Source organism: Netta rufina, assembly GCF_964035555.1.
Source record: "Netta rufina genome assembly, chromosome: 13".
Classification (NCBI taxonomy): Eukaryota; Metazoa; Chordata; class Aves; order Anseriformes; family Anatidae; genus Netta; species Netta rufina.
The window spans coordinates 15,987,181-16,005,404 of NC_140136.1; the positions used below are offsets into that span (position 1 = coordinate 15,987,181).

Consider the following 18,224-nt stretch of genomic DNA (forward strand, 5'->3'; position numbering starts at 1 on the left):
TGCAGAACACCACCTAGTGGTGCTAAGCACTCCCTCCAGCTAATTAAATACATGGAACTTCCTTCGTGTCTCTTCCATTCAGTTTATTTCTAAAAACTGCAGCCACCACAAGGGGAAATTCTGGCCCAGTCAGAACTATCAGGGTCTTTGCACGCTGGGCAATTAAACATAATAGTGAATATGCCTTACAGGATGCAGCCATCGTGGCCCCCCTTCAGCAGCAGAGCTACAGGTAGGTGCTTGGCAATTTTAGGTTTGGGGTTATGAGGATATGTGCTTTTGGGGTATGATTCTATGTATTGTGGAAAATCTTGGCCAACACCTTTTTCCTATGCTAGCCTGAAGACATTGTTTTAAATTAAATTCCTCCCTGCATTTAGCCTTCTGGGTGAAACAGATATGCAAGTATGCCTAGAAAAAAATGGATTTAAATATGAATGTATAATAATTTGGTTCTCTGTATTTTACAGCTTCTCTCTTCAGTCTCCTGAAAGATTTAAAATTGAAGCTGATGAATTTCAAATGAGTCCGTCTCTTATATTTGTCATTTTCCAAGACATTCTTGGCGTGCTTACACAGTAATGAACCTGTAATGCTTTTTCAAGCTGATCCAACAAACCTTCAAGATTGTGCACTTCGGACCTAACAAATGTTTATATGTTTTCTTCAACAGATAATGAGATATGGAAATGGAAAAAAAAATGTTTTCTGAGATGATTTTTTCCTAACTTCGGATACAAAGTAAAAAGGAATAGGACTTTTATTAAACTTATTTTCAACAGGCACTAATCCCTAGAAAAAGAAACTTTTTTTCTAAGGTATACAAATAGCACTTTAGGCTAGTCAGTTAAAATACCAATATACATGTAGTATGAAAATCAGTTAAGATTTTCTTAAGTAGAATTCATACAGATCTGGTGTGACTAAGAAGGGAATCCTGACCCCCATGTGATTGTGTACTTTAGCTCATCTCGCAGGACCCATTCAGTCTTAAGTTTATTTGAGGTATTTGATGCCCCGTGCACTGTTATTTAGCGCTGTTCTGGTGTTAGTGCCATAGCCGTGCCTGTGTTATGTTTTCACGTAGTTTGCTGGAGGCGTCAAGCTCCAGAAAATGTGTTTGGGTGAGTGTTTCAGAGGCGCAGCAGGGATCACTTTCTTACACCGCCCACTCAGGTGCCCGTGAGGGGCCGGCCCCGCTGCCCGCCCGCCCCCGGCCGCCATTTTGGGGCCCGCACAGTCCCTCAGGCAGGGCCGCCCCAACCCGCCAATCGCATCTCTCCCCGCTCCGCCCCGCCGCCCAATGGGAGAGGCTCGCGTTTCCCAGCCCCCGCCCCGCCGCTCTCTTCCTGCGGCCTGACAGGTGCGTCACCCCCCTCCCATTGGTCCGCCCGCTCTAGACGGACAGCCTCGCGGACCAATCCCCTTCCGAAGGGCGTTCCCCGCAGCACCCTCCGTCCCCACCCGCTGAGGGGAGCGAAGCCGCCCTCATTACCTCACGCAGCGCCCGGCGGCCCCCATTGGCCGCTTTCCCCCTCTTCTCCCCGCCCCCCGGTGACGCCGCGGCACGGGAGGGGCTGCGATTGGCTGAGCGCGAGGCCGGGCCCGGCTGTGCGAGGCCGAGGGGCGGGCTTAAAGGGGGGCGGCGGCGGCGGCGGGGCCTGGGCGGCGGGGAGCGGCCGGAGCGCGGTGAGGGCCCGGCGGGGAGCGCGGCTTTTAACCAATTTCCTTCTTTTTCACCCCGTTTTTGCCACGGGAGGGAGGGGCGGCGAGCGGGGTGGGGCTCCCCGCGGCCTCGGCGTTGTGGGCAGGGGGGGCCGGGGGGCTCGGGGCGGGCCCCGCCGCTGGGGCCGGGCGCTCCTCACAGGGAACCGCTGGCAGTGGGGTGGCGGTTGGGGGGGGGGGGGGGGAGAGGGTTTGATCCCCAACGGCTCCGTGCCCCACAGGCACCGGGGTCCCTCACAGCTGCCCGGGGCAGCAAAGGGGACGTGCGTACAGCCCAGCTGCTGCCGGCCCTCAGCGCGGTCACCCCGTGTGGTGCTGGCGGTGCCGCTGCGGGGTGTGCTGGGGGCGGCAGGTGGCCTGGGCAGCCACGGGAGGGCTTCCACAGTGCGAGTGCGCTATAAAAGCCAGGAAGCCTTACCAAGAAGCAGCATTTGAAGTGGTATCTCTTCACCTTATTCGTGTTTTCAGTTGTTGTAGCAGAAGGCAAATACTAGAGGAAAAGGTGCAGACTGATACAAGGCCCGTGTGAGGAGGGCAGCTCAGCAGCGCAGCTGTGGCGCTCGGCTCCTGAAGCAGCAGAAATCTGTAAAGGCAATGCTGGGCAGCGCGGTGCTCAGCCTCTGCGGGTGATGAGAGGAGCCCGGGTGATCGTTCTGAAGGTGTTCGTGCCTTCCATGTAAAATGAGCAAAGCCAGTGCGTTGGGCTCTGCTGGGAGGCTGCTGCTGCCGGTAGGTGCAGCCCCACAGAGTGCCTTAGCAGCAGGTACCCCTGTGGAAGGCGCTGTAGCCAGGGTGACGCTGGGTGACTGCACTGCCTGGAACCACCCCTGGATGATGCTGGGATTTCGCTCCCGTGGCAGCTGTAGGCCTTCTCCATGCTGGGAAGTAGGATTACCAGGCCAACTGAAACACACCAATAGTCCATTATTTTAATTTTTATCTGTAATGACTTGTAATTAATCTAGGGTAGTAAATTTTTAGGTGCAGGACCTAGCAGTTACAGGCCACGTTTCTTGTGCTGATACCGTGCTCAGCTCCTGTATAGTGTACCTAGAAAGAGTGAGCATGATTCAAAAGAAACCAACTTTGAAACACCTTGAATGGCTTTTTCAGTGACTGCGTGGGAGACTGGCACTCCAAGGCCACCAGTTCGCCATCATCCATAGGATCCTAACAGGAGAGGCTGAGGGCAATGCAACATGTTAAGGGAAACGCTGTGTATCGCTTGTTACTGGGGGGCAGCTGGCTGAAGGAGCTCTGTGCAGGATCCTCTCTGGAAGTTATTCTGTATTCTAACTAGGACTAAAGTAACGCTTTATTTGGAGATGAAACTGGTTCTTAATAGCTTGTAAATAGGCATCTCTGTAATGCAAAGCGTTTCAGCAGAGCTGGGAGCGTACTGAGCACGTATGGCTGCTTTCTGCAAGGTGGAGTCAGTGACGGAACTGCATCCAGCAGTTATCACGCTTCCAGATCAATTCCTGTCTTGCTGGTAGTAGGTTGGGCTGGTCTTTATGTACATACCTTGTTCCGTGTCCTTTTTGGCTCCCATGTCTCAGCTCTTGTTCTGGAATAGGGCAGTTTGTGTTAGTCCTCAAAGAAAAAAAAAAAATTCCCCCAAACCCATAAAGTAATCACTCCAGGTTCCAGCTAATTGTTTTCAGACCTGTACCTCAGCTCCCAGCAGTTTGCTCGTGTCAGAGCCGGGCCCTCTGTGCGTCAGTTCCTCCACCCTCAGGTCACGCTGAAGGTCCCCAAGGAAATCTCTTGTCTTTTGGTAGCCGAGCATCTCGCTCTTGTAGTCTGGCTGGGTTTTGGGTAAGAGGAAGGGCCTGTGGCATGGCCCTCTGGCAGGGCTCTGCCTTCCAGACAGGGGATGGGGAAAGGTGAAAACATCTGCTGTCCCACCGCTGTCCCAGAGCGTGCCCCTGTTCTGCCCCTCTGTTTTTGCTGGCTCGGAGCGATGCGTCTCTCTGGCTGCTGAAGAGGAAAAATATCTGGAGGAATCGTGTCCTGGAATGTTTGCCTCAGATGCTTTGGGGCTGGGAGACTGAATTAATTTTTATCGCTTTCCTGAATGGTGCTTGCAATTTTTTACTGCTGGGCTGCTCAGTATCTAGATGGCTGTAGTTAGATAACTGCATTTGATATCAGTTTCTTTTAAACATTTGCACAGCTAGGATTTATTTTTTTTTTTTTCTGACAAATAGTCTGGCTTAATTCTTTTTTTTCTTTTAACAAGGTTAGCTTTGATTGTCTTAGGAAGAGTCTGGATCTTAACGTTATCATTTTCTCTATAAACTGTTCAAAGCAATGCGTGAACAGGTGGTGGTGACTTGTGTGCTGTAGAAAACACTTGGTGTTGACCTCAATATAACTTGTGCTGTCCTGTCTTTGTCTCTCTCATCCTCTGAATTGTCTTGGTTAGTGTTTTTATGATTCCATATTAAAGAAATCAAGCAAAATGTACTGTCTCAAAACTTACTGTAGTGAGAAAGGGTGGGGTGGGAGGTGGAATATTGGAAACCAGGAGGACTGGAATAAAAAAAAAAAAAAAAAAAAGAGGAGTAGAGGAAACAGGCAGTGCCAGATGAGGTGGTGTAGGCGAGAGAGCTCTTGCACAAACAATAACAAGACATTTTTTTTAAGAGGGGGGAAAAAAAAAGACTTCTGGAGTTTATACCCAAAGGGGAGCTGTGCGAATGGCTTGAACAGACGAAACACCGAAACTCCAAATACTGCTGAAGTCCTTGTAATTGAACTGCTGATCTAATGAGCATTAAGCTTAGTGCTCATAATGAGCCCATTAAATAGCTACAGAAAATCTTCTGTGTTCTGTGGCTTTGTCTGTTCCTGGCAGGGCACCAATGCAGATGAAAGCAGAATGACACATACGTAATGCAGGCTCCATGGGAGGATCATCTCGTGCCCTGGGAATGGCAGTGATTTTTCAGGCTGGAGTGCCTCTGAAACCTGCAGAGTGTGCAGTGTGTGCGAGGGACAGCCCTTGGCCATGCTGTGAGAGTGAGCTGTTGTAGAGCTGTCCGATGCTGGGTGTGAACGCTGAAGTGATAACTTTCAGCATTTGTGTGTGCAGAGGATCTGTATTGACTGTGCTGAGCCAATAGATGGTCTTTGGCAGTTGGCAAGACAAAGAATATGCTGCAGTCTTTCTCAGAATATTGTTATAGCAGGAAGAAGGGAGGCGTTCAAGTGCAAAAATACTGTGTAGGCAGCTATAGTACTGTCCTGGAGTCTAATCAATAATAGAGCTCTGGTGATTTTATCTACCATTGGTCTTAACTCCAAGAAGCTCTCTTCTTTTACAGCAACATAAAGCTGGGTGCAAAATTAGATCTGAATCCTATTTATATATTGAGTCCTGTTTATCTGTAAGGATGCACATTCATTCTGTGTATTTTTAGGGTGTAAACCAGAGAAGCCTGACGAAACGGAAGACACTGAAAAATTGCAGTCCTTTATTTGGAATACACGTTATGAACCCTTTCTGGAGCATGTCTACAAGTTCTGTGCGCAAGGTAGATATAATGAGTGGGTGCTCTAAGGTGTTAAATCCTGAGGGCTGGGATTGCCTTCAATAAAAGGGTCAGCTGGCTGTGACTTGCAGGAATTGGAATGTGCCTGTGAACGGAGCCTTCTCCAGAACTCACTGCAATGACTTGTCTTATCTGAAGCATTTTCAAGTAGGAAAGACAAATACGTGCAAATAGTTTAAGGACTTGCTGCTTATGACATTTTTTACTGTCTTAAGTAGACTTTAGTCAGGTATTGCATGTGCAGTGAGCACTGGCAAAACTGCATTTCTAATGCTATTACTTGCTACATGAGACTTTGTCTAAAAGCACAGCACTTTGAAGGTTATTTGCTTCTCAGGTTTTCATTACTAGAGAAAATTCTATAACTTGGTTGATGGTGCTCAAGGCATAGGTATTGCTGCTGGCCCAAGTCTCAAGCATTTCGAAACGCTGTCCCCTAAATGGTGAGCAGCACAGCCTAGTCACGGGTCTGTAACCTGCAGGTGTGTCCTGGCAGCCTGCGGAATGATTTTGAGGTCTGTACCTAATAGCGATCTCTAGCAGCGTAGCAGTGACCCACTACGTAGAACAGTCTGTGTGTGTGTGTATATATGTACATATGTGAAACGACATAGGCATAAAAAGGTTGTTAGAGCAAAATTACTTAACCTGGGCTCGATGTCACTGTCAGCCAGTGATTCTCCCACAGCGGGAGCAGGCTGCACAATCAGTGCCAAGTGGGGTGTTTGTCTTCACGTATGTCACTTCCCACCTGTGCTAAGTTTTCCATAGAAAGCTCTGATTTCTTCTGAGCTTTACTACGGTACTTCTGAGAGACTCTTCAAAGTCATAGACTTTGAAGTCTATGAATGTGAGGATGCGCGTCAGTGGAAGTGACTTACCTTGATGTGCTGGAAATAGCCTGACTTTAAGCTGATGGTATATATTACCTGCTTCGAGTTCCTAAATAAGTACAAACCTCCGTGTCCTAATCTGCAGATTTCCAACCTAGCCTTGATTGCTTTTGCACTTACAGTCTGGGTTTGATTGAATAAAAATTTATATAAAAACAAAACAAACCCAAGATCACTAAAAAAAAAATAAAAAAAAATCTCATCGGCCAAACTTGTAATTACTAAGGGTGGGTTTAAGCCTGTGTTAAAATATGTTCCTATGTTAAATACTTTGAATTCCAACCTCTAATGCCCTGGTTCTGTTTTAATATAACAGAGACCCGAAGCTGAAGAGAAAACTTTGACTGGAGAGCTGAGAACCAGTCCTCCACGAACCTCTACGAAGAAACAGTTACCTTCTATCCCAAAGAACGCTGTGCCAATAACCAAGCCTGCCTCCCCTGCCGCGTCGTCCCAATCGACAAATGGAACACATGCTTCTTACGGGCCTTTTTATTTGGAGTATTCCCTCCTAGCAGAATTGTGGGTTTTCGCTATTTTTTTTTCTGTTATAGGTTACTGGGTGTATGCTTCAGTGAAAAAATAACTTGTAGGGGTCTAGTGCTTGTGTGGTGTCTGCCACAGCCCCTAAAGAATGCAGTAAAACTCTGTGCTACACCAAATTCTTCCCGAGCAGCAACCTCCACCTCTTGAGGTGGCAGGGGAGAAAAAGGGATGAAATTTTAAGGGCTGTGTTTAGATGTGATTTTCTGAATTTTAGTATTTCTCAGTCTTCAAGGAAAAACATTTTGGGTCTACCAAAGCTGGTCTACCTGACCACGTACCCTCATAGCATTTTGGTCAGAAATACCTCATTTGTTAAACAATCAATAATACAGAAGCCAGCAGATGTTTAGTAGGAAGATGGTTATGAAGATAGGGCACTGTATAATGGAATTAGGATGTGGAACACTTGAAAGTGCTTATTAAGTGGATATTAGGAGGGCTGTGTGTCTTCCTGTCTTTAATGGTACTTGAGAGGGAGGAGTCACTGCAATTTAAAGAGTTGTTGTTGGATCAGTTTGATCAGTTGCATTTGATCCGGTGTAGTGATGTGCAGAGTGCTGTGGGAGCACACACACAAAGCTGTATGTCTGCAAAACTTACCAGTTATATGGGGTTACTTAAACTGTTTTATGCCATAAAGCTGGAGAGACTTTGTCAGTAGTAGACGTATTGGATTCTCAAGTATGCAGTGCCTTTTGGAATGAAATCCCTGGAGTCCTGATGCAATACTGAGCTTCAGATCTTGCATTTAACCATTAAGTTGAAAGTGAGAACTCTCTAAATGTAAAACGTGGTGTTCAGGCAACTGATTCTGACTTCTTAATTCAAGAAAAATGTCTTTCTTCTGCAGCATGCAAGAATACGTTGTATTCCTCTTGTTTAACAATTTCACGTACAGTATGGAAATAGTTAGCAGAGAGATGTGTTAGTGCTTTTCTATAAGATCATTGTTTACTAGTGCAAGTGTGCTGAGTTTAATTTAATGGGCCAGTATGGCAACTAACTGGAAAATGTATGAAGTGAGTATTTCAGATTATCATTTATGGTATTCAGTAGAATCTGCATACCTTATAACTGTAGCTGATTAGATTTAGAAGGAACTTATTGTGTTCAATAATTAGAAAAATGGAAAAAGTAGCACGATTTTTCTCTGCAGTGCTGTTGTTTATCAAATGGAGCTTCCTAAAGGATAAAGGAAGAGGGAGAAAACCTTTCCTTAATTCAAGGGTCATTGATGGCTGAAGTAACTGAAGATAATTTGATCATCTTCACAAGAAATGAATTAACAAATAAGTGCAAGTTTACAAAAATGTGTTGGTCCCTACTGTTAATGAGATGCTGTAATCACTTGATGTAGATCTCTAATATACCCAGCCTGTCTTTTCTGTTCTCTGTTACTTTGTTTGGTCTCTTGCCAGTAGGATTCCTGGTTGACCTGCTACATAGTCTTATCTAAAACTGAAAATTTGTTTAAAATTAAAGGTTTGGTACACTTTCAGAATTAACTGGAATTGAGTGCAAGCCTCTGTTCAAAGAAATTTAGTTGCAATCCTTTTTTTACTCTTTACTTTGAAACTGGGAATTCAGTAGAAAAGTGGAAATCACACAGTGCTGAGAAGCATTAAATGCATCTTCTGGGGAAATAAGTTATTTCCGTTTCTCTGCTTACAGAGAGAAATTATTTCTCAGGAGAAATAATACTTCCTCTTAGTAGCTTCTTAAGTGGAGAGCTAGGAAAAGCAGAGTGAAAGTATATGGTTTTGCTAGTTACCTGCCTCCTCCTCTGAGCAATCAGCCCTTGGGAATTGAGTATAAGTTTGTGGAAGAAGTCTCCTGTTAAACTACTGGCCGTATGTTCTGGCTTTACTGCTGTCAGCTTGCTGTAGGTTTAACACAGTTGTGGAGCTATTCTAAATACTGATTCTAATTGCAGTACCTTGGTTGTTAAGCAGAAATTGCCAGGTGTCTACGTGCAGCCATCTTACAGATCAGCATTAAGTAAGTTTAAACTTTAACTTTTAAAATTGCAATACATGCTTGTTTTTAAATTCTTCAAATTTCTCAAGAAAACTTTCTCACTTGCAGTGTGGTTTGGAGTAATATTCATAAGACATGGGCTCTACCAGGATGGTGTGTTTAAATTTACTGTCTATATTCCTGATAACTACCCAGATGGAGACTGCCCGGTAAGTGGACATGGTTGTGTGTTTTGGGGTTTTCTGGTGCTCGAAGTCCGGCTTCCCGTTAAAGCTAATGCACCAGGTAGCTTCTCATTTCATTGAACTAGTTTTGTTCAGTTGGCTGGGCATGTTTGTGAGCCATCTTGTATATATTTCCTAATGTCTGTGGAAGGAAGTTGTTGCTCTGATTACTGAGATTGGTGTAGAGAGAATTCTATGAGCTTAGATTAATTAGAGTATTCAAGTAATCAACCAGTTCTTTACCACAACGTTTGATCTGCTACTTCCTTGGCAAGGAACTTGAAGTTGAAGCACTTAGTGTACAAATTCTGAGTAGCCTATAATGGAACATAAAATGCAGGCTCTTGTGCTGTGCTTGCTACAGTGCTGCAGGATTTCTTGCCTGTGTCTGTTTTAAAATGCATTGAAACAAAGAACTAAGAACTTGAGTTGAAAGTTGGTAAAATAGAGGGAAAGGGAATAGATAGTCTGCTGTCCCTTTTTCTTCTCTAGGGAAAAGAATGCAAGTTATTACATTCCTGTTTAAAAAAAAAATAAAAATCCCCATCAAAACAAAAACACACATGTGGCAATCGGACTCTTTCCAGAGCGGAGCATCCGGCCCTCTTGGCCAGATTTCTTTAACAGGAAGATCAGGGGTGGGTGTATGGAACTGCTGTAGCTGAGAAGGAGTTGCTATGTCAGGAAGCTGTCTGCTTGGTGTCAAGTTTTGTGTGAAGCTGTCACCTTTAAAAGGACGGAATTAGTAGGAATCAGTATCTTGAAAAGATTTTAAAGAAACTCATATGCCTCTCATATATCCATATTTTTTTTACTAGCATGGGGCTTTCAAACCTTGTTGAAGTATTTTTCTTTTGGAGCAGCACACAAATGCAAGAGGAAACTAACTGTGCACAGCTGAAGACACCATGGTGACATCACAGTTTACTTAAAAATGTGTAGGATAAAAAAAAATATTGCTTGTAGTTCAAGTATTTAAAAAGCTTTCAGTCATTAATAGCTGAGGGTTGTTTTTGGCTTTAATCTGATCTTATCTGATATTACCTGTGTTGGCACACAGGATTAGTTTCCTGATTTGGTAGTGAGCATGAAAGAGGACAAGACCCTGCACGTAGCCTGGGTATGTTGGGTTACAGTTTCACAGTTGCTATAAATCACTTTAGGGTGTTTTCCTGTTATCTAGTACTAGTTGATTAGTATTTGGAAGCAACATCTGACTGACCAAAACAAACAAACAACCACCAAAAAACCTTCACCCAATAGTTTTAACGTTAGGATTCTTCTTTTTTCTAACTCAGCGCTTGGTTTTTGATCTGCCTGTCTTCCATCCGCTAGTAGATCCCATGTCTGGTGAACTGGATGTGAAAAGAGCGTTTGCAAAATGGAGGTTAGTGGTAACATTTTGGTGGGTAGCTTGAAAGAGGCTCTTTCCCTTCTTCACCATGGTTTGTTCCTTTTAGGCGAAATCATAATCACATATGGCAAGTACTAATGTATGCTCGCAGAGTCTTCTACAAGATTGACACAACTAGTCCTCTGAACCCTGAGGCTGCAGTGCTGTAAGTATCTTCTGTGTTTATAGACATAGTCTCTTAAGAGATTTTTTTGCACAGAAGTGTAGAAACGAGATCTGTACAATCAATTCATGGTCTTTACCTTTGGAGATGGTTGCATTAGAAACTTAATTTGAGGCTTTGCCAAATCTGTCTGTGCTTCCGGAGCAAACTTGTGCTTCTTTGCAGTTAAGTGACATCGCTTATTTCTCTGTTGTAGGTATGAAAAAGATATTCAGCTGTTCAAAAGTAAAGTGGTGGACAGTGTCAAACTATGCAGCAGTCACTTATTTGATCAGCCCAAAATAGAGGATCCCTATGCAATCGTGTAAGTACTGTGAGCAAATTCACCACATCTTAATTTTTTGAGAACAAGTTTTGGTATAATTTTTATTGAAGCCTTTCCCTGCAAACAGATTAAAGTAGGTTGTCCTTTTGTCTTGTATGTTTGTAAGTACCTTAATTATTCCTGTGCTCGTTTCCTTCTGTGTAATATTGAGTAAATCTTAAATAGTGAAACAATGTATTTAATGCTGAAAAGATCCATGCCACTGTGAGTTAAGTTCTCAAGAAATGCATGTTTTAACACTGAAAACTCAGATTTGTAGCTGACTTGAAATTCATCAAACTAGACCAAGGAAAACTGCTGTGTTTTGCTGTACTGCTGCTTTGTGCTTTAGTTTCCAAAACTGTGAGGTAAGAGAGAACTGTACTTTCTCCATAGTTTTTCTCCTTGGAATCCAGCTGTGCACGATGAAGCCAGAGAGAAGATGTTGACTCAGAAGGTATGCACAAAGTCCCGATTCTGACTGTCAAAAGGGCTTGTTGCTTGAAAAGGCAAGGAAGGTTCCGCGTCTCTTTGAGATGAGCACGTACCAGGCAGACCTCACCCCACTCCTTTTCTGTATCTGCAGTTGTGAGGAAACTGAATTGGAGTCCTAACTGAGCAGTTATGTCACTGTTCTAACTTCAGTGTGTTAAGCAATGAATTGTTCGGCCAGCTAGAAAGCTTTGTTGGGCTGAGTACAATTGTTGGCAAATTTGGCAGATTTTTTGTTTGGAGATGGAAGGGGAGGGAAGAAGGAGAAAGGAGAGATTTGCTGACTGCCTGTTTAGCTTGTCCTGCATTTGTCACGGTCAGTAGTGCTGCATAACCTGACAGTCCCCACCTTTGTTCTTCTCTGTTGTGGAAAGATGTCTAATTATTTAATCAAAACTTGAAGGCTTTCTTCTCATTGAAACCCTTTCAAGCAGCACAAGCAGAGTACCTTGGTAACGTTTCTGATGCTGCTGTTTCCTAGTAAGGCACTGTCTGCTAATCAAAGGCTGCTTACAGTTGCATCTATCACAAAGCACTCTGATAGGGCAAGAATGTTACAGTTTATGACAGCTTTCACCTGAGCAATACCTTTGATATTTGTAATGCCAAGGGGCAGTAACATTCAAACAATGGCCCTTTATCTTTGCTGGAGCTGAAGTAGTGATGGTAACTATCTAATGGCTTTTGAGCATATAAACGCACACAGGACCAGAGGGTAGAAGAGGTTTTCTTGTCTTTCTTGGAAATAAAGCCAAATGGAGTAAGCCTGCATTCTGAAAAACTTAAGGCTTTAAAAATATTCTCTGAAAACATAGTGTCCCTGTCAATCAATTTATTATTTTTATTTTTCAAATGATTCTTTGCACTAAACAAGAGCTGGCAAACAGCAGTTCTGGGTCTGCCCGGAGTGGCGTGACAAGTCATTGCATTCACTGTGCCTCAGGATTGTGAAATGGCGCCTGGTGGCCTTGTTGGGCTGGCGGGGAGGTGCACTCTGAATGTGTTAGTTAGTGCACGTATGGCACTTCAGCTGTTGGAGTAGTTTGTTGATAGCAAGACCAGCCTGATTTCCATGGCTTAGGAGACTTGTTCCAAAACATCAGTGTAGCTGAGAATCTTCTTTGCCTTCCCTGTAAAAGGAAGTTCCCAAGTCCTGAGTTCTCTCTCTCCCTTCTGCTGCAATCCTGGCTCATTTGGTTATTGTTGTTGTAATTCCTGTACCTCAGGAGCCACGCTGGAGGTGTTAGTGTCGAGCTAATGGCTGACATGTTTTGATTTGGATTGACTCTTCTTTCTGTAGAATCAAAAAATTTGGCAAATAGCAGTGCAGTGGTGCTGGGTTACGGTTTCCAATCAAAGTGCTCCATCCAAAGAGTATCTCTTAATCTTTACAGTATAATGGGGTAGTAATATGTGAACTAAGACATTAAAACTCTCCTGTGGTGTCAGAGTAGTTCTACAGAAGCCACGCGCATCCAGAGAAATTAAAGCAATAGACTTAATTCTGTTCCTCTTTGAGGAGAGCAAACAATACCACTTTTCAGCTTGTATTTGCCAAACTTAAAATGGGTGGGAGAGGACAAGAGAGTTTGGGGTACCAAATAATTCTGACTTTAATTTTCTTCTACCTAGAAGAAGCCAGAAGATCAGCACTGCAAAAGCATGCATGTTTCTGGCCTCTCATGGGTCAAGCCTGGCTCAGTTCAGCCTTTCAGCAAAGAAGAGAAGACAATGCCTACCTAGCTCTTTTGGACTGTGGTGCACGCAACACTTTCTGCGGGTGGAGGGAATGTAATGGAGGGAGAAACAGCAAAGCAGCAGTTTCCTTCTTGACTATGGATTAGCAAAAACTGAACGGTAGCAGTGACTCCAGTAAACCTGCTTGATGGATTGCTGACTCAACGTTTTACATATGCATTAGGTTTTAAAGGCTTGCCTGGAGTTTGGAAGCATCTCTGAACACTGCAGTACTTCTACCTGAAGACTGTCTAGGGTGGGTAATTCCTCAGGGCTCTGAAATGCCTGGAGGTTTTGGGTTGGTTTTTAAGCTTTTATTTTTTCCCTCCAGGAATAGCAATTTTTTTTCTAAATCTTAAATTGCTGGCAGAAATATTAGCAGGAAATATGATGCCAGAGGTAAGCTGTGTTCATGTAAACTAATATAGCAGAGTTAAACACTATATTTAATGGTTTTAAATACTTCGGTTTCTATTGTAAATATGTTAGAATTTGAAATTGTAAATAGGTGGTCCAATGACTCCATTTAGCACTTTCCAGAGGTAAAACTGAGGATGACACTCAGTGTATGATGTATTATTGATTTGTAAATGGATGTTGTCACTAAAGCACACATTAGTCTGACAGGGTGAAAGCAGAATGTCAGGCTTAGTAGACTTTTATTCCATAAACACTAAAATCCAAGCTTTTAACGGTGGTCTCTTGAGCTAATAAAATCTTAGATGATTTTAGATTCCCTAGGTGGCCACACTGAAGGAATTACTAGGATAGCTCGACTAATGTGTGTTAATAGTGACACCTTAAGAAAATAAAAAGAAATGATGATCTTGCTTTTGTCCCTCTGTTCATCTGTACTCTAGACACTTAGCAAAGACTGGCACTGGAGTGGAAGCACCTGGCTGCACAAGTACTTGCAGGCACCCTGTTACGTTCTGCAGAGACTGGTTGAACAGTTTGGTTCCACGTCTAGGAAAACATTTTAAAGCTGGTGTAAGCTTAGGACAGAGTCTTTGTTTCCACAAGTCTTCCTAGCGTCATAACCCAGCAAAATGTCTTATTCTTGTCTAACAGGATTTTCCTATAGCTTCAGTACTTGTGATGCCAGCCTCTTACAGCTGCCGTGCTTTTCCTTTAACTCCTCATACCTGTACTGATGGCAGTAGTGCAACAAACATGTTACTGGTGACTTCATGTATAAATACGATGCAAGCTTTTGTTTTTCTTTGTTGTTTTTGTCTGACAGAAGCTACATCCACATGTCCTATAACAGGCTTTCTAATTTTTGAGAACAAATCCTTAGTTTTTAAGGAAAGGTATGATGAACTCACAAGTAATATGTTACAATATACCAAACGATTAACTTAATGTGCTGGTAAGGGTGACTTGCGTGGTTTCTATAGTGTTATATGAATTAAGTAATTATTCTCCTCCAGGTAATGCTGAAGCCTTAATGCATGACGGTGCTTTATGCCTTTTCAAGTTTCTGCCTTTGGGATGCAGTGGTTTCCTGGGGCTGCCTGGAGTGATGCCAGGAGTGCTGGAATTCCTGTTCAGATGAAGAGTGCAGGGGGTATGTGGAGAACAGCAGGCCTCTTAAGGCAACAAAGCGTATCCAAAGGTGCATTCTATGGGGCTGCTCTTCCTTCAATTTCCATAATTTTCGATCATAAAGATGGTCTGTTACAGGGCCTAGGTTCTTTCTGAAATTTAGTACTTCCATTGGTACTCGTAGTAAGAGAGCCACTCTAAATTGTGTTTCTTTGCTAAACAAATTTGAGGTTAAAGTAAGAGGAACTCAAAGTCTGAGTTACCAGCCAGGTGCTTCTGAAAAAGGTACGTGCAACTGAACTTGGATGCGGCTCTGAAAGCTGTTGGTGCCTCTTTGCATGAGGTGCAGATCTATGTAAATGGTCATGTAAATGAGGGCAGCCAACTGACACATACTTATTGGCTTCAAATGCACTGCGTTCTGCCTTTGGTTTTCTGTTGTTACAAACTATTGAAAGTGGTGTTCCAAGCGTGCTGGAAACCCTGCGAGTGCTCCCCCTCAGGGGCACTGATGGCACTCCTGGCGTCTCCTGGGCCAGGCTGGCCCCTGGCAGCCCCGGGGGCTCCTGGCTTCCCCGCCAGGCACAGCCCTGCGCCTGTCTCCTGCGCCTGTGTCCCCGGGATCTGCGCTGGAGAGGCTGGAGGCCGCGTCCGTCCCTCACAGAAAAGGGTGAGTGAGCGCCGCGAGGCAGCAAGGGGCAGGCAGCCTCCTGCTCGGCCGCCTGCCTCTCCTGCCAGGGAAGAGCGTGCAGGTGGCACGGGACTGGGCTGTAGCTGGGACTGTAGCGTGGGACTTCACTTGTTTGTTGCCACGAGTACTTCTGAAATGTTGAGTGGAAAGGCTGCTGAGCTGCTGCGAGTGATTGTACACGTGGACTGGGGTCAAAGAAGGCGACTGTCCAAAGTCCCTGTTTTGCGAGAGACTGCTTTGGTGGTTGGGCACGTTTTGCTTTCTTTTTTTTTATTATTTTTCTTTATTTTTTTTGTACTAGCAATTTTAGGAACCTGAAGGCAGTGCACAGGGGGAAGGGCCTTTCTCTCTCTTTCCTGGTGTCTCTTATTTAACGCTGTGTTTGGCAATGGATGTTGTTAGAAGTGGGGCTGCAGGAAGGAGCTCACGTGCAGCTTGCACCTTCCCCAGCACTTCTGTGCCCGGGGCATGGGCTGCTCTCAGCCCTGCGCATGGCACAGAGTGCAGCAGTCTGCCAGCTGCCTGACAACTGTCTTAATACTCAGAGAATGTTTTTCTTGTTGCTCTGGTACCTTTCTCTTGGTTCCCGTGCAGCTGATCTGCTGTGGGGGGAAAAAAATCCTTCATAAGCTTTTCTGGCTGTTATTTGCATTCTAGGGTAGCAATACCTGATAACACTAAACAGGCATTTGTTCTTTTTCACCCCATGCTCTGCTCATGGTGTGTGCTGTCAGTCGTTACCCTTTACAAAATGTGTTTATCCAGTGAAGCGTGGCTGCAGCTTTTCTGCTAGGGAGGCTCTAGAATGGGTCCAGCATACTGAGAGGGGACTTGAAGGCAGTGTTGGACTTGCAGAAACTTGTGAGAGGAACTCTGGATGTCCTTGTAACTCAGTGCAAAGGAAAAATATGGCTCTGTCACTGACCCTGTCGCTTCTGTGTGGCATCAGTGCCCCTACTAGCCTGTGTATCTCAGACTCTGATGGGCTGAGGAATTGCAAGTGTGTTGGAATTGTCACAGCTCTGTTGGAACTTGATTAGGAGACAGAAATGGAGTAACTGATTGGAAAGCTGAGCTTGTATTGCAAGGAAAGTGGTGGTATGGTTTTGTTTCACGGAAAATGCGTGGGGAACGTGTTTTGAGAGCCCAGGCACCAGCCTGCAGTGAAGCTGCTAAAACACTGTGAGCATTAAGTGTCTTGCTGCTGTTTGTTTTACGCTTTTCTGGGGAATTGAGATTTAAATACTTCCAACTCAGTTTGTGAAAGGTTCAGTGAAACAGAGACATGGGCCTGGAATTTTGGCTGAGCACAATGTGCCAGCTAGGCAGGGAGACAGAACCAGTGCTAAACTGGCAGGTGATGGTTTTTATCTATTTATATTATATTATTCAGAAGGCTCTGTAATAAATCACTGACTTGCAAATTTCCTAAGCCACTTAATTGAAGGACGTGCTTAGAAGTTTAATCCCTTCTAATTTTGGGCTGCTCTTTTATTTCAGCTGCAGCAGGATAGACACAAAGCTTAATTCATAGTGCTATGTAAAGCAGAAAAGTAATTTTTTCCCCTGAACTACTGGTGGACTGATGGTGTTGGGTGGAGGCAGAGGTAAAGCAATACGGAGCAAATCCATAGCCCACTGGCAACTGGAGATGTGGCTACGATTGTTTTGTGCAGTTGTTGCTGGGGTTTAGAAAACAAAGAGTAGTAAAAGCAATGACAAGAAAGGATGATGAAAGGAATTAGTAAAAATGATGGTGGTTTGAGCATGTTTTATCTTTGAGCTGTTATGGACAGCTGTAGGCTGTTACTGGGTTTCTCTCAGTAAAACATTAACAGCAGTTTGCTGATGTGGAAACAATTACATTTATTTAAAGAATGCTGAACTTCTTTAGTTTAGAATAAATAATCTGAATAATCTCCTTTATTTCAGGTTGAAAAAGGGGAGAGAATAACTGGGTCGTCTAGCATGAGCTTGTGTATTAAAAGGAGCTGTTCCAGGAGCAAGGTAGGCAAGCAAGTACCAAAACTGTACTGCCGATACAAAAGCCTTTTCTCCTTGTTAGCCGTTATAGCTCCTAGTGCTGGTATGTCAACTAATGAGAAATTAACTGAAAAAAGTTGTCCTTGCAATGCTTTGCTGAAGTGGCATTTTGAAAAAACACTTCTAAGTATCGCCTTTACAATTCTGCGTTCCGTAAAGAATGTTTCAGAAAGAGAAATGGAAATTTTAGCCTGCTGGCATAATGATGAAGTCTTGAAGCAAATTGTCTGTAATTGATTGAGATTTTTAAAAAAGACAACGTTCACGTGTGTTTTTCTTTAGAACACCTCTGAAGTAGTTTTTTTAGCTTTTCTTTCAAAGTGTACACTACAGATTGTGCATCTATTATTCTTTGCATTCTAAATTGCTGAGGTTCCTTAACAATCTGGTTTCATAAAGGGATAAAACCAGCAGAAGCTCATGAAGCAGGGCCAGGGCAGCTAACTAAATGCAGAGGAAAAACCAGTACATAGTTGTAAAAAATAGCACCTGGCTGCTGCTGGTCCAGACAGCTTTTAACTTGATTATGAATCGCCCCCTAACTGAGCTCAGATATGAGTGCAGAGGCTAGTGTTTATGAGAAGATTTCTGCTTTCCTTGGGCTAAAATGTGTTCTGTTACGTTACAAGCGCCTGAAAGGAGGCAGCCCCAGCTTGCTGTCGTTCTGGGGTCCTCTTCTCGCATGGAGCTCCTGTCCTGCCACCACTGCCTCCACCAGGAAGAGGAATGCGGCCACCAGCAGCCCATGCGGCCACCAGCAGCCCATGACTGCTCGCAGTGACACCCAGGTAAGGCAGGGCTGGGCCCTCCCCTCCTGCAGGCACCAAGTTACAACAGAGCAACGTGAGGAAACTCAACAGACAGTGACTAAACTGGGGCAAGGGTAAAGCCTTTTCGCTTTGTGTGACCA

General features: G+C 44.2%; 1 protein-coding gene across 2 annotated transcripts; it reads left to right on the forward strand.

Annotated features, from left to right (window-relative positions):
- The first annotated feature begins 1,643 nt into the window (after positions 1–1,643).
- On the forward strand, positions 1,644–13,845 carry AKTIP (AKT interacting protein). Of its 2 annotated transcripts, none has more exons than XM_084294758.1 (10): positions 1,644–1,689; positions 5,151–5,264; positions 6,492–6,697; positions 8,655–8,719; positions 8,807–8,907; positions 10,221–10,309; positions 10,383–10,481; positions 10,696–10,803; positions 11,200–11,260; positions 12,928–13,845. In XM_084294758.1, exons 2-10 carry the CDS (start codon positions 5,223–5,225, stop codon positions 13,036–13,038), a joined length of 882 nt encoding a protein of 293 aa, XP_084150884.1. In that variant the 5' UTR covers positions 1,644–1,689; positions 5,151–5,222; the 3' UTR covers positions 13,039–13,845. The 2 variants fall into 2 exon arrangements, with proteins under 2 accessions (XP_084150884.1, XP_084150885.1); XM_084294759.1 differs by having other exon boundaries at positions 12,931–13,845.
- The last annotated feature ends 4,379 nt before the right edge of the window (positions 13,846–18,224 follow it).